Source organism: Pipistrellus kuhlii, unplaced genomic scaffold (assembly GCF_014108245.1).
Source record: "Pipistrellus kuhlii isolate mPipKuh1 unplaced genomic scaffold, mPipKuh1.p scaffold_m20_p_3, whole genome shotgun sequence".
NCBI lineage: Eukaryota > Metazoa > Chordata > Mammalia > Chiroptera > Vespertilionidae > Pipistrellus > Pipistrellus kuhlii.
Window position 1 is genome coordinate 61,041,116 of NW_023425529.1, and position 15,029 is coordinate 61,056,144.

At 36.2% G+C, this 15,029-nt stretch overlaps 1 protein-coding gene across 1 annotated transcript in view; it reads left to right on the forward strand.

The window, feature by feature from the left end:
• The window catches only part of TRHDE (thyrotropin releasing hormone degrading enzyme), a 370,535-nt gene that overhangs the window by 263,446 nt on the left and 92,060 nt on the right, over positions 1-15,029 (forward strand). The window contains exons 8-9 of the mRNA XM_036456184.2: positions 12,872-12,937; positions 13,654-13,841. Of these exons, the coding sequence (XP_036312077.1) occupies positions 12,872-12,937; positions 13,654-13,841 (254 nt within the window). The remainder of the gene's footprint in view (positions 1-12,871; positions 12,938-13,653; positions 13,842-15,029) is intronic.

Consider the following 15,029-nt stretch of genomic DNA (forward strand, 5'->3'; position numbering starts at 1 on the left):
ATTTTTACTTGGTAACTGCTGACTTACATTGGTGAAAGAGTGTTTGCTCCCTTGCATGTAGGTTTCCAGATAAATGAAAAATCAGAAAATAAAAGAGGATCAGAGACAGTATGTCAAAGTTAATTTTCTTTCTGAAGAGATAGTATTGTTTCATCCAGATGGTAACCGAATAATGTTTAATCTGAAATAAGTGGCTATAGACAGATATTCTCAGATTTCTCTATGTTTTACTTCAAGTGCTATGCAGCTTTTGATATGTTATAGGTAAAATAGTTTAAAACTTCATAATAACTTGCTGTGCTCATTCAATACTAAACAGGGGTGTGCAAAAGTAGATTTGCGGCTATATGTGAAACTCAGAGTTTATCATTGTATTATTTATTAATTATTGTATTATTTTCCATGCAAGCAACTAAAAACCCACTCTTTCCATACTTTGAATGGAAATAATGTTATCATTGTTGGTGTTTAGTCATGAATTTGACATAATTAGTTTTTATTTAACACCTAACTACACAGCTAAAATTAATATGCATGTTACAGAAGGAAAATATTTAAGGAAAGAGTTCATGGATGTGAGGATTAAGAATAGTATCTCTAATAAAAAACAAGTAATTTTACAATAAATATTAAATAGCAAAACTAGTTACAATTCTGAATCAGAGATAATTTACTTTTATTTATCAGTTTCAATTAATTTGTTTATATACATCCATGGATTGAATACTTATCATTTTGCCTTTGAATTAAATATTGTAAACTGACCACTTTTTAGCATTTGCTGAAAAGCCTTTATTCTTAAAGTCATGTATCTCTATTTGGTGATCCTGTAGGCCATAACACGGGAGACCTTATACATTTATACTTATTGGTTTTCTTTTACTTGTTTATTAATGGCTTAAGACATTAGGGTAATTCAGTATCATCTAAATATGGTTGAATAAAGAACAGTTTAGCTAATAAGCTGGAGGCTATATTTTTATAACTACATAAAATGTATCTGTGAAATTATTAGACTCACTGGCTGATGGGCAGGTGTATCTGTATATTGATGAATATGTAAATGCATGCTGATCTTTCAACATGCACATACTTGGGTACACCTATCAGGGAACTGTCTCTCACTCTTTGCAAACAGTACCGTTTAGTTAGATTGCTAGTTCAGAAGTACAATAAACTTGCCTCAGAGGCATTTTTCTCTAACTTATTTAGGCCTTGCATCAGCAGTTTTCTTTCTTTTCCTTTTTAAATTTATTTTTCTCCCTTTTTTATGTTTTCTTTTAGGAACATTCAAGTAATACTCTAGAACTACATACTCGGTAATATTATTTTCTCACTAAAAAATATAAACTTTTCTAAATTGATAGACCCCCCTTTTACTCATATTTTCATAGTTGCTTGGTAATTTTATTACAGAGGTTAATATGAGTGAGATGGCATAGATGTACCATAATATATTTAGTTGTTTTGTTTGTGAACACTAGAATGCTTTTTAATTTTTGTTAAATAAACAACAGTGTAAATTCTTTAACTTATAATTTTTTTTATTATATTTTGGTTGTCTCTTTATTTACAGAAAGCAAATTATCAATTTTTCTTCTAAAATGTTAAGCCAATATATAAGGGTAGCGAGAAAACTTGAAAGTACTCTTTTTATAATACACGAAGCAAACAGCATTGAGACTTACAAGTTTTAAAAATAAATTTCTTACAAATTTTTTAAAATTACCCTGTTATTCAAGTATATATATTTTTATTAAAATAAGGTTGAACATTTTTAATACATTACCTTGCATTTCATCTACACTTTTCTTTGAGATATTTCTTCATGTTATACCCATTTAAAAATGGAAGTTTTACTTATTTTCATAACTGTATAAATGGTAATAAAGATAATGAACCTAAACATACTACAAATTCTTTTTTACCCTATAATAGCTAAATGTCAAAATTATTAAGAAAAACCACATGTTATAAACTCATAGTTTTACAGAAGTATTGTAAATACCTATCTTAAGTTATATATTTGGAATCTATCTTGAAAATGGTTCAAGTGCATTGAAAACTCCATTTTGACCTACCTTTGTGCTTCTGTCTACGGAAGAGAGAGCTCCCTGTTAGTATGATATAAAAACATTTTCATATCCATTTGTAACCAATCTCCTTTATTTACCTTCATTCATTTGCTCAAGGTCTCTCCATATGATTATTCTACAGATAATTTTTTCCCTTAAGAATAATAACTCATTTTAGTGTTAAAATCTTTTCTTAATGCTTTGTGCTAGTAAACTAAAATTGTGATTTTTTTCTTCTGTTTCCCCTTCTTTCATAACTTTATTGTTGAAAGTATTACAAATGTCCCCTCCCCCCACCACCATTGACTCCCTCAACCCTGCTCAGGCTTTTCCCACACTATTGTTTGTTCTTACTCCAGCTCTGCTTAATTTCATGTCTGCAGTCTGCATTGTTTACCCATTAAACATGTTCAATTACTCATTTATTCCACACATACTTATTGCATATCTATTCTATGCAGACACCGTGTAAGAACCTGGTATTCAGGGCATTCTGCACATAACAAATATGGCTTATGAATCATATAATAGGATAAAGTTAGCACTGAATAGGGGGAAAAAACAACTACAGACATATTTACTAAATATAATAAATGCTAGGAAGAAAAACAGTAGGATGCTCTGAGAGAACATTTGAGTGGGTGGGTAGGGGAACGTTACGTAGTTGGGTGTTTAAGAGATCTCTCTTGGGAAGAAGCTTGTAAAACTAGGTCCGTGAATGGGGAAGAGCTGGGAGAAGAGTGGAGCATTCAAGGAAGACAGAAGGGCTTATGCAAGGGCCTGAGACAAAGAACTGAACATTTCCAAGGAAAAGAAAGAAACGGGTGTGGATGAATAGACTCAGTAAAGACGAGGGAGGAGGGAGCATTGGAGGCAGGAGGTAATCAGGAGTTCTGACTTAAACTGTGTTAAGAAGGCTGGGTTTTATTGTGAGTGGAGTGTTATTAAACAGCTTAAAACTGGGATGTGACACGGTTCTGTTTATACTTGAAGCAGTTACCTGGCTATTTGTGTTAATATTGAATACATTAGGATTGGGGCACACAGAATATTGAGAGAGGAATCCAGTAATTCAATTTGGAAGATAGGTCAATACTCAGGTAAGAGATGATGGAGGTTTAGTCAGTAGCTATACAGAGACATGGGTGGATTCAAAATGTTTTGAAGGTAGAATTCAATGGACCCAAGGGGAGACTGGGTGAAGAATGTGGTACGAGAGGTGAGGAAGTAAAGGTACCCAAGAATGATTCTGAGGTTTCTGGGTTGAAGGCCTGAGACCAAAACCTGAAAGGCTGAAACAGTTAGAAGTTGAGGAAAGAGAAGAGGCCAGCCAAAGAGACTTAGAACAGCTGGAGTCTCAGGCAGAATACTAAGGGTGTGGTGTCACTCATGTCAAAGAGAAAAGCTTATCTAAAGAATAAGAAAATGATTGATGAGGTTAAATGTGATGGAGAGGTGGAGTAGGATAAAGACTGAAGTGTTCTGTTGGCAGCTTGCAAATGTATTGATTTCAGTGGAAGTGTGAACAGAAAAATGCTTAAGTGAATAGAGTGTGTGTAAAATAAAATTTTAAAAAGTTGGCCACGAAAGTGGATCAGAAAAACAGGGTAGGTAGTTAGAAGAAGATAAGGGTTAAGGAACCTTGCTTTTTGTTTTGTTTTTAAAGATGGGAGACAGTTGTATTAGTCTTAGGCCTGGCTAGAGAAAGAGTGAGGACAGGGAGAGTTGGATAACTCTAGAGAAGATATAATTAGGACATTGGTCCTTGAGAAGGTAAATGGAATGGTTTTTGACAGGAGATACACTGACAGTTAATTTGGAGATTTGTAAATGGGAAAATGAAGAAATTATTTTCTGATGAATTCTATTTTTTTTTCAGTTAAATGTCCTTGAAGCAAGGTCAGTAGCTGGAAGGGAGGTAATGCTGGGTGGTAGAGAGGTTTGAAGATTGAAGATTGATTAGGAAGAGTAGAAAGGCCTGACAGTATTGAGTGCCTATTTGAGTTTGGTGATTATAAATTTGTAATGAAATCACTAGTAAACTTCCCTATTGCATTATTTTCTCCTGTGATGCTCAGCTGTCCAAGTTTCCAGGAGGTGAAACACTTGGATTCATCCATGATTGGGGGTTTTGCCAGCTCTGATAATTGAAGGACAGAGCTGCAAAGGAGAAGAGGCTGTTTGCTAGGAATTTATTAAGATGAATTATGAACTATAAGCTGGATAATCAGGAAAACAAAGACAGAAAGAATCTGAAAGACAAATACCTGCCATTAATGGTAGCAGTAAATAATAAATTAACAAGTATGTATAATTTTAGCACTGAATAAAGCAAATCCTATATGCTCCTGAGCATGTAGGAAATTTAATCTGCCCGTATTGAATTCTCTTATGTCATGGCCATTAATATGAGAATATTCCAAGGAACTTTTCTCAGTCCAGAACATATGGTAAAGAGCCCTCTGTTCCAATCCTCACCAAGAGGCAGTCATATTGATTTCACAAAGGGGGCTGGTGAATGAAGGGAAAGAAGAGAAGCAGTGAATAGTGCTTGAGGGTTTAGTCTTTATCTTGCCCAAGCCTTGCCTTTCTGGTTACTTGAAGATCGGAGTCTTTGCTGCTCCATTACTAAATCAGGAATGGTTATTTTGTACTGAGGACTCTAAGTCTCCCATTCCATGAGCAATAGTGCCCCCATTGCATCACATCTCTTTGAAGCACAAGGTGCTACACCTCACAACTGAAAGAGCCTACCAACTCTTTTCTTTTTCCAGACTTGGGTGGGGTGCAGTTTCTAAGATTTCCTCAAGTCTGAAGAAGGGTTGGTCTCAATTTCTTGCATTTTTTACTTTTTCAAAAATTTGATTTGATTCCCCCTCACCCCTCCAAGTTCATATAATTTTCCTTGTTTGGGCTTCTAGGAAAGTTTGGCTTCTCTTGGAGGTAAGGTTGAAGATGAAGATGTTGACTCATCTCCCTCCCGACCCCCCTGAGCTTGCTCTTAAAATAACTAAAGTCTTTTGGATTCTTTGTGTGGCAGGTATTTTTCACTTGTCTTATGTCATTTTCTGTGAACATTTTTCTCAAGTGCTATGTTATCTACTTTTTCTAGTTGAAGTAATTAAGACTTAATGAAAATAGATTTCTTACCTAAGATCACATGGCTGGTTAGGGTCAGCCTGAATCCTTTAGCTTTTTCTGAATATACATAACACTTCTTTCTCAACTGAGTTGCATGTTCTTCTCAACTAGTCCTCAGCACTGGGGCTGAAGAAAGGAGTGGGAGTGGCGAACTCCTTGTATTTGCCCTGCAGTCAGCGGGCATCTTGATTTACAAGAGACAGCATATTTTTACCAGCTAGTATATAATTTGCCTATTTATTGTAAGGAGCTTGTTGTGGTCAAAGCACCTTTACCAGGGCATTTGGAAAAAGCAATTCACGAACTTCAGTTCACCAATAGAGTCACTTTATGTCTCAGGAATATTTTCAGCTAGCAGCAGAAGTGAGAGGTGGGACTATTTTAGTGCCCCAGAACACTACTATAGACATACATGCACAGTATTTCACTGACAGGTGTAGGACCCTGTCAGGTTGTTCTGGAAGATAGTACAAATTCAACAGTGGCAATATTTCACCTCTGGTGATGCTCCTACACATTGCAGCATTGGTGGCAAGATCTGTAATTACTAAATAAGAACTATGTGGAAAAAGAACACACACAAAATAACAAAACTGATGTGAGAATAAGCCATTGCCTTTAACTTAAGAAAAAAAAATCTTTCAGGTGCTAACATGTTTAATCTTTGACTACTTTTAAAAATATATTTTTTATTGATTTTTTACAGAGAGGAAGAGAGAGGGATAGAGAGTTAGAAACATCAGTGAGAGAGAATCATTGATCAGTTGCTTTTGCACACACCCTACTGGGGATGTGCCCACAACCAAGGTACATACCCCTGACCGGAATCAAACCTGGGACCCTTTAGTCCACAGGCTAATGCTCTATCCACTGAGCCAAACTGGTTTCGGCCTGGTTACTTTTTTAAATTACCTCGTGTATTTAGCAGCACTTAAGAAAATCTGCTGATTTTATAAAATTAGCACTCATTAAGTGGGGAAATGGATTTTTAAAACATGTAAAATGACTTTTTGTTCTTAGAGAAATATCTGAATATGGCTATATCTAAGTTGGCAACTTCTAACAGTCAAATTAGGTTAAATATACATTTAAAAATGGAAATCAGAATGGCATACAAACAATTTTATAACTGACTTTTCAACTACTTTTGTTTTATCCATTCAAATAACTTTCACCTCTTTTTTGTTGTTTCTGATGTCCATACCTCAAAAAAATTTGTCCATTTTTCCTATTTTACTGGGTCTCTTCCTTGAAAATTCTTCCTAATAAAAGAGTAATATGCAAATTAACCATCACTCCACTATACCCACAAACTACGCCCACCAGCCAAGCGCACCAGCCAATCAGAGCAAATATGCAAATTTGTAATACAAACCAAGATGGCTGCTGCCACAGAGAACTGGAGGGAGGCATGGGTTTCCCTGGCAATGGAAGAAAGAAGCCAAGCTTTCCACACACCATGGCTCGCCAGGCCTCCACTCAAGGATACAAAATTTCAATTATAGAAGATAAATTCCAAGAAAAATGGCAGCAGCCACTGGAGCAGGAGAGAATAGGCTAGGGTTGCCCCTGGCAACAGAGGAAGCCAAGTTTTCCACCTGTCCTGGTCAGCCTAGGCCTCCACTCCAGGCTACAAAGTTTCAATTATAGAAGGTGAATAAACCCTAACAGAAATGGCTGCCAAGACTGAGCAGGCAGAAGGCTTGGCTTCGCTCTAGGCTACAAAGTTTCAATTGTAGAAGGTAAATATATCCCAGATACCAGGGCCTCTGCTTGGGTCACCTGGGAGCATGGTTGGCCTGCAAATCACCACAGACCCCTCACCCAGGCCATCCCATGCCCCAAGGGACCCCTTTCCTCCCCCCCCCTCCCCAGATCCTTCAGGGCAAATCAGCTGATGCCCACCCATGTACCAGGCCTCTATCTTATCTAATAAAAGAGTAATATGCAGATTGACCATCACTCCAACACAAAGATCAAGATAGCTGCCCCCATGTGGTAAAAGATCCTGTTCCCATATAGACACAAGATGACCACCACAAAATGCCCAGCAGGAGAGGGCAGTTGGGAAGGACCAGGCCTGGAAGGGAGGGCAGTTGGGGGCAATCAAGTCTGTAAGGAAGGACAGTTAGCGGTGACCAGGCCAATAGAGGAGGGAAGTTGGGAGCAAACAGGCTGGCAGGGGAGCAGTTAGACATTAATCAGGCTGGCAGGGCAGTGGTTAGGCTGCACATGTGTCAAACACAAGGCCCGCGGGCCAAATCCGTCCCGCCAGGCCTTGCAATGTGGCCCGCACCGCGCTGTCATCACTGCACTCCGCTGCGTTTCTATCACAATGACAGTTTATGACTGTTCAGTAAACCATTTGGCCCGCGATTTAGGCTGGATTTTAGATTTTGGTTCCTTCTCTGATTGAGTTCGACACCCCTAGGTTAGGGGGTGATCAGGTTGGCAGGCAGAAGCAGTTAGGGGCAATCAGGAAGGCAGGCAGGTGAGCAGTTGGGAGCCAGCAGTTCTGGATTGTGAGAGGAATGTCCGACAGCCCTAAATGGGCATTGGGACATCCCTTGAGGGGTCCCAGATTGGAGAGGGAGCAGGCTGGGCTGAGGAACACCCCCCACCCCCAGTGCATGAATTTTGTGCTCTGGTCCTCTAGTGTGTTATGATTTAATAGTAAATATCAAATAATTATTTATTTCTCTTTGTACTTCTTATCTAATGGAATGAAAATTTAAAAATTCTATTTAGCATAATGCTTTTTAAATATTTTGCCTTGCATTTTTGCATTTTTTACTTAATCTCGTAATCTCCAAATAATCTTCAGGTATTAAGCAAAATAATACGTTGATCTGTAGTTTAGCATTATTGTGTTTAGCTGTTTATCTGTCATTGTAGTCTCCTTGCTTTTGTTTCTTGAGGTCAGGGAATATGGAAATATGCTCTGAAGTACATGGGCTGGGCTGCAAATGGGTTTTATCCAATCCTTGTGTGACATTGATGTAACCTGACAGCTTTTATTCTGCTTTTGTTGTTTTGCACAAATTCCTGTAAGGTCATTTACTATGATAATATACACAAAAACATTTAATTTGAGAGCTTATGGTTTTTGGTTTAAAAACAGCTCCAAGAACTTCAAGACAAAAGTTTAGCATGGTTTTGTTTTCATTGTTAAACTCACATGCACTCCTGTCTGTGGAGCCTTCATCCTTTTTTTTCCTCCAACCTCCTTGTCTGACTCTCTTTTTAAATTTAAGCATCTGCTTCTATTTCCAATACCCGCTGTTCATTATACATTGAAAGTATAGTAGATTTACTAAATAGAACTAGGTGTTCTTTGTTTTTCATTTTGTATAAGTTGTGAGAAATAGTTTCTATTTTTATTTCTGGTGTTAACAATAAAATTTAAAATGTCTTTATTTTGTGTATGTCAATCATTAGTGTTGTATAAGTTGGAGTTGGGGTGGTGCAAGTAACAGAAACATCTGGTTAAATTAAGAAAAAATAAATTTATTGGCCGGTTGTAGGGTAGCTCTTAGAATCATTGGAAATACTGGAGGATTAGGCTTAGAAAACAGATAAAAAGAACTAAAAGAGAACCAGAGATTAAGAAATTTAGCCAAGCTTGTACCACAGACTGGTTGGTTCACTTGTACCATTAGCATGGCTGGCTACCCCTGGAACCTCACTGTCAGCATCATTGGGAGCAATCTATCAATTATTCCTATTTCTTGGATCCTGTAGGGTTCATAGTCCCAATGGGAATGTTGTCTTCTCTGAGGCTAGGGGACATGTCAATGCTTTAGCCAGGGAGAGTGGAGAGAAAATATTTAGAACTAGAGGCCTTGTGTACGAAAATTTGTGCACTCAGGGTGGGGGGTGTCCCTCAGTCTCGCCTGCTCTCTCTCATAGACCAGGATCCCTTGGGGGATGTCCCCGGAGCAGACCTAAGCCACAATCTGGCCTCCCTTTGGGGGAGGCAGCCCAGGGCACCTGCCTTGGCTGGTCTGGCGCTGCCTGCTCACCAGCTCCCCCGCCCCTCTGTTGGATCGATTTGCATAGTAGACTTTTATTATATAGGATTCTGGTCCTTTCATTTCAAGTGGGAGGCAGAGCCCTCACTTTCTTCCAAGAGTCATGGTGAGTTATTACCTCATATAAAAGTGGTGTTTAAATGCTGGAAAGCCAACAGAGTGAAATACACCCGCTACAAAATTTTTGAGGTGCTTTTATTCTAAACAGAAAGAAACAATATTTCACACCCCTGTTTCAACCTTCTTGTCACATAGACAAATCAATGCCTGACTATACCAGGCATTTCCCAGACCAGACTTACAAGTAGAACGAACCCTACTTCCCGGCATCACTGAGGCCCAGACTTGCATCTCCTTCGAGAAAAGTGTACATGGTTTACCCATAAGCTGGTCTCTTCTTTCTGATTTTGTTCAGGTTCTCACTCTTTATTATACAACCACATACTTCACAGGACTGGGTCTCCTGCCTTCTGTTGGCCCAACACAGGTTTTCCTAATACTTCAATAACAGATTTCTGTTAGAGCACATGATGCCCCTTGAAAACCTGGGACATATGGGGAGTTTGATGCAGCATTTGAGGGGAAGTTTTCTTAATTCTTAAAAAGATATTCCCAGGAAGAAATTCCGTCTTTCTTCCGCCTCTTGTCAGATCTGAATGTGGCTCAGCATTGCTGAAGCCTGCCATTGATGTATGAGAATATACTGTTGCTTAGTATGCTTTTCACTTTTAATCAGTTGATATCATTGTTTATGCCCTTAAGTATACCTTAGGGCACATGTGTCAAACACAAGGCCCGAGGGCCAAATCCGTCCCGCCAGGCCTGGCAATGTGGCCCGCACCGCGCTGTCATCACTGCACTCCGCTGCGTTTCCATCAAAATGACAGTTTATGACTGTTCAGTAAACCGTTTGGCCCGTGATTTAGGCTGGATTTTAGATTTTGTCCCCTTCTCTGATTGAGTTCGACACCCGTACCTTAGGGGGTCATCTTTGTTTTATTTATTTTTTTTCAACTATTCTGTTGTTTGTTAAATATTTTGTGTAGCAAACCCACAATATTTTTATAGTTAATATTAGAACGTTCTGTTTTATATCAAAATGTCAACTCCCTTGTTGATTGACTTACATATTTGTAATATACTAGTAAACAGATTTCCATTTTAGATTCCTAACTTCAGCCACTTCCATATTCATTGTAGATTTGAAGGGAACTTGAAATCTTACTTAATCATATACCAAATGTTTGACTTCAACTTGTCAACTGGTTATTGTAACAAGACTTCTGAAGTTTTGGTCACAAAAACCTTCCTCCTAAAATCATATCTCAGTATTTGCAGTTGTTCTCCACAACCTCTTCTCTACCACTCTTTCCCCAGCACCCAGAAAGCTCGCTGGCACATGCAAAATGAGCCATGCATTCTGTGTGATGAATACATACATAAATGATTGATTGTCAAAAGGCCATGATCACGATTCTTTAAGTTATTTTACAGTTCTACATAGTCAAAGCAAAATTTCCTTAACTTAAAATATGAATCTTTGACATTAGTTATTTTAGCAAAAGGAAGGTTAAAGTAACCAATGAAAACATTTGGGGCTTTTTGTGGGAGAAAAAAAAAAATAGTTGACCTAAGTAGAATTCCAATAACACCTGAACATTGGGACTGCCGGGAGTCCAAGAAGATATGCTGTTGCCCTGAATATTGAGGTGGACAAGTGAGAATTGTTTCCTGAGCCCAGAAAGTTGCCATTTCAGCTTGCAATGTAAATTTATACTTCATTTTGAATTGGCAAGGGAACTAAGAGATCCACTTGATGATCAGTATTGGGTCAAGGTCAACTCATATCATGAACAGTAGGGTTTTTAGGATCTGTATATGAAGAGAATAGTGTAGCTATGTATTGGACCTCTCAAGGTCTGTTTAGTAGTCCATTGTACCCTATTTTGGTTTATCCTAGTGGCACTGTTCATAAACTGAAACTAATCATAGTTCTAATTTTAATACTTTTTATTATAGCATCACTAAAATAAAATTCAAATTAATGTTTCATAGTTCCCAATGTTCTCAAATGTATTCATGTAAGTGCTGCAAAAAAAACATAAAATATTCTGACCATTAAGTGTGAAATTATTTATTTTAATCCAGGCCCCTGGGTTCAAATTGAAAATGCCTCCTATGGCACATTCAAAGTCAATATTGAGATTCAGATTGGGTATTCAGAAATGTATTTTTTCAACGAAGTTATTCACAGTGCCTGAAGAAGATGATGTATTTGTGTTTGGAAGCTAGTGTTGGGCATTGCATCGCTAGGAGTCTGATTAGGTGGGAGTGTCCGTTTGCTGGGCTGTGAGTTTCCAACAAAGCTGAATCTGTCACAGGTGTTATAATTTGTATTTCAGAAAATTTGCCTTCTCAACTTTAATTATCCCCAAAGTATTCTACTCTAAATAAAGTACTGTAAGGAGTCAGCATTTTTTTTTTTTTTTATTTCAGTACTGTGATGTAAATTAGGATTTTGTCTACCACCTACATGTAGTAGAGATGATGGAATTTCAAATGAAGGAAGGGACTCTCTGTTTTATAAAATAAAACACTGTTTCTTTCTTTGGATTCAGAAAAAAATATAATGCCAAAGAGCCAAAACTAAATAGCGCATTCACAGTGACATAAACCATGCTTCACGGAAGAGAGAAGACATGAATCAGATGGAAAGTGTGTAGGTTTAACTTCACATGATTGAAAATGGGAAATGGAAAATCCAAGCCCCAGAATATTAAATACATGTAGGATGACTTGTTAAATGTTAGTATGTGTTTCAGGCTAATGGCAATAAGTATGCATCATTTTGTAATAGGCAGCCTGCTCTTTGCAGAAAGGCTAAGGAACTTGACAGGTTGTGAAGATAATCATCACTCTTTTCACAAAGCAATTCCTCTTCACATCTGCATGTATCAATCAGGTTCTATTTTATTTTATTTTAAATATATTTTTATTGATTTCAGATAAAAAAAGGGAAGAATAGAGAGAGAGAAACATCAATGATGAGAGAGAATCATGGATTAGCTGCCTCCTGCACGCCTCCTACTGGGAATTGAGCCCACAACCTTGGCATGTGCCCTGACAGGGAGTTGACTCATTCAATCATGACCTCTTGGTTCATAGGTGGACGCTCAACCACTGAGCCACACTGAATGGGCTCCTTTTTTATTTTTCATTCCATAAAACAAAAACATTTATTTAGCACTTGAACATGAAAGCCTTAAGGGAAAGTTTTACCTAATATATTTCACTGCAGGAATAGTTTCTTCAAAATTGCTCAAAGTTGACTTGCTAAATTATAGGAAATCTTTGAACTTGGAAATCCATAGAGAGATTAGGCCTATGAAAATAATTTTATGAGATTAATAATTTCTAAGATATTGTTTAATGACTTAATTAAGAAGTATGCTGTAGTTAAAATTTTCTGGAATTTTTAAAAATGAAATTCTTCATCTTTCTGTATATCTTTCTTGTTAATGCAATTCCAACAAATGGAAATGATTAATTGAATTGGGAAATGAATGTATTTACTAAAAATTGCTTAGCCTTTGAATTGTAATTACATTTTTGCATTCTTTGTAGGATTATTTAACCATTCATAAGTATGGCAATGCAGCCAGAAATGATCTCTGGAATACACTATCAGAGGTAATGTATAGGAAGTTTGGATATCAATACCTCTTCTTGAATGCTTTACTTGAGTTTATAAAAGAGTCGCTGACAGTTTGTTGTTTTTAAACTTCTTATATTGCTTTTTTGTTTAATTTTCATATGTTTACATATATATTAACGATAAAAGTATTTAAAATTACTTAAAATATAAATGATAGTAAAAGATATCTTGCCTACTTTCAAACATGTCAATATTTCTGAAATATAATTTTAATATGGTGTTAGAGAGAAATATTGGCATTTTAAAGAAATTGTTTTTTATATGTGAATAAATAACAAATGTTTAAATTTGACACTGGACATATTGGAGATACTTAATGATCATGAAAGTACTTTCTTTACCAATAAAATCTTTCATTAATTAAAACATATATTTATACACATACACACATACACATACACATACACACATATCTTTCATTAAGTAAAACATATATTTATACACATACACACATATATATCACATGTGTGAAACATATATATACACACACATATATATAGTGTCTATATATGTGTATATATGCATGAAGGTAAGTAAAGGCAAGAAAATTAATTTTACTGACATTATACTAGCTCCACTGATTTTAATTGTTTTTATATTTAGGTAAATCATAAAGGTAAAAATGAAAATGGTTGAATGATAATTATAATTCATATTTGTAAAACTAATTTATACCAATTTGGTTATAAAGGCTTTAAAAAGGAATGGGAAATATGTAAATATACAAGAAGTAATGGACCAGTGGACACTCCAGATGGGTTATCCTGTTATCACCATCTTGGGAAATACCACAGCAGAAAATTGGATAATAATTACCCAACAACATTTTATTTATGACATCAGTGCTAAAAATAAAGCACTTGCACCTCAAAATAACAGGTACAATACTTCTTTGTATGAAAAATTTCTTTATTATTAAGTTTCACTTTGCATTTTTTATATTTTTAAAAAGTCATTGATAACAGTATTCTGAAATGTTTTAAGTAAAATATATGTTGATTTCTTTGTTTAAATATGGTATTTTCATTTTGCTTCTGATTTTAGTCCCCTTTCCAGATATTTTAAGCATCAAGATGATAGCTCACCAATGTTCTTTTGCTTAGGAAGATAAAACTTAAATGGTCATGATGATTTTTAAAAATGTGTAATTATTTACTTTTCCCTGGAAATGTTTTGAATTGAATTCAAAAAAGATGCATTGAAGTGCATTAAATTGAAGTGAGCAAACTATGATTAATAAAATAGATGAAAACAGAAACTAACAATCCAGAAAGACTAATTAAAATAAATAAGAAAAAAACAAAACAAAATAAAACCCATTAGACTAAATAATGTCTGATCCAAAGAAACTCAAACTTGATTCACTTCTAAATGGTCTAAGTATCAATGCAACTTAGTATCAAAACATGTTCTTTCCCCTCATTTTTAGTGTTTTAAACCACTGAAAAAGACAATATCTATATATTTTTATTAAAATTTATTTATGTTGACATTATCCCCCCCTTCAAAATTTGATTCTTGATACTTAAACTTTCTTTTGAAATTCTCCTTTAATTACTGATGATTCAGCACCAAGTTTTTCTTTTATTCACGTTTTCTCAGTGTCTTGAGTTTTATTAGGGGTGAGCCCAGGAAAGATGGTAGACCTTTACACTCAATTTCATTTTTATTAGGTGCCCTGAAAAGAGGTTGGAGGGACCGGGAGGGATGGAGGTTAAAATTAATGAATAAAATGAGGTGTCTGGATGAGGTTGGTCATGCTGTCTTCCATTACCTTGGAATATTAAGAGTCTGGCTTTATCACCCACTCAAATCTAAGAGACACGGAGCATGGATTAAATCTCCTTGGTTATAACTAAGAAGGTCAGAAATCATTCTCAAGTTGCCTAGCTCCAAGATGGGCTACAGTAGAAGTGATTGAGAAATTTATCAATGGTTCTTCTGGTGACTAAATTTGGAATCCCATCTAGAAAAATATTGTCTTAACTATCCTACCTATTATGTATATTGGCCTCCAACAAATGGCCTTGCAGTCCATCTAAACCTGTGGAATATGTATTACCTGTC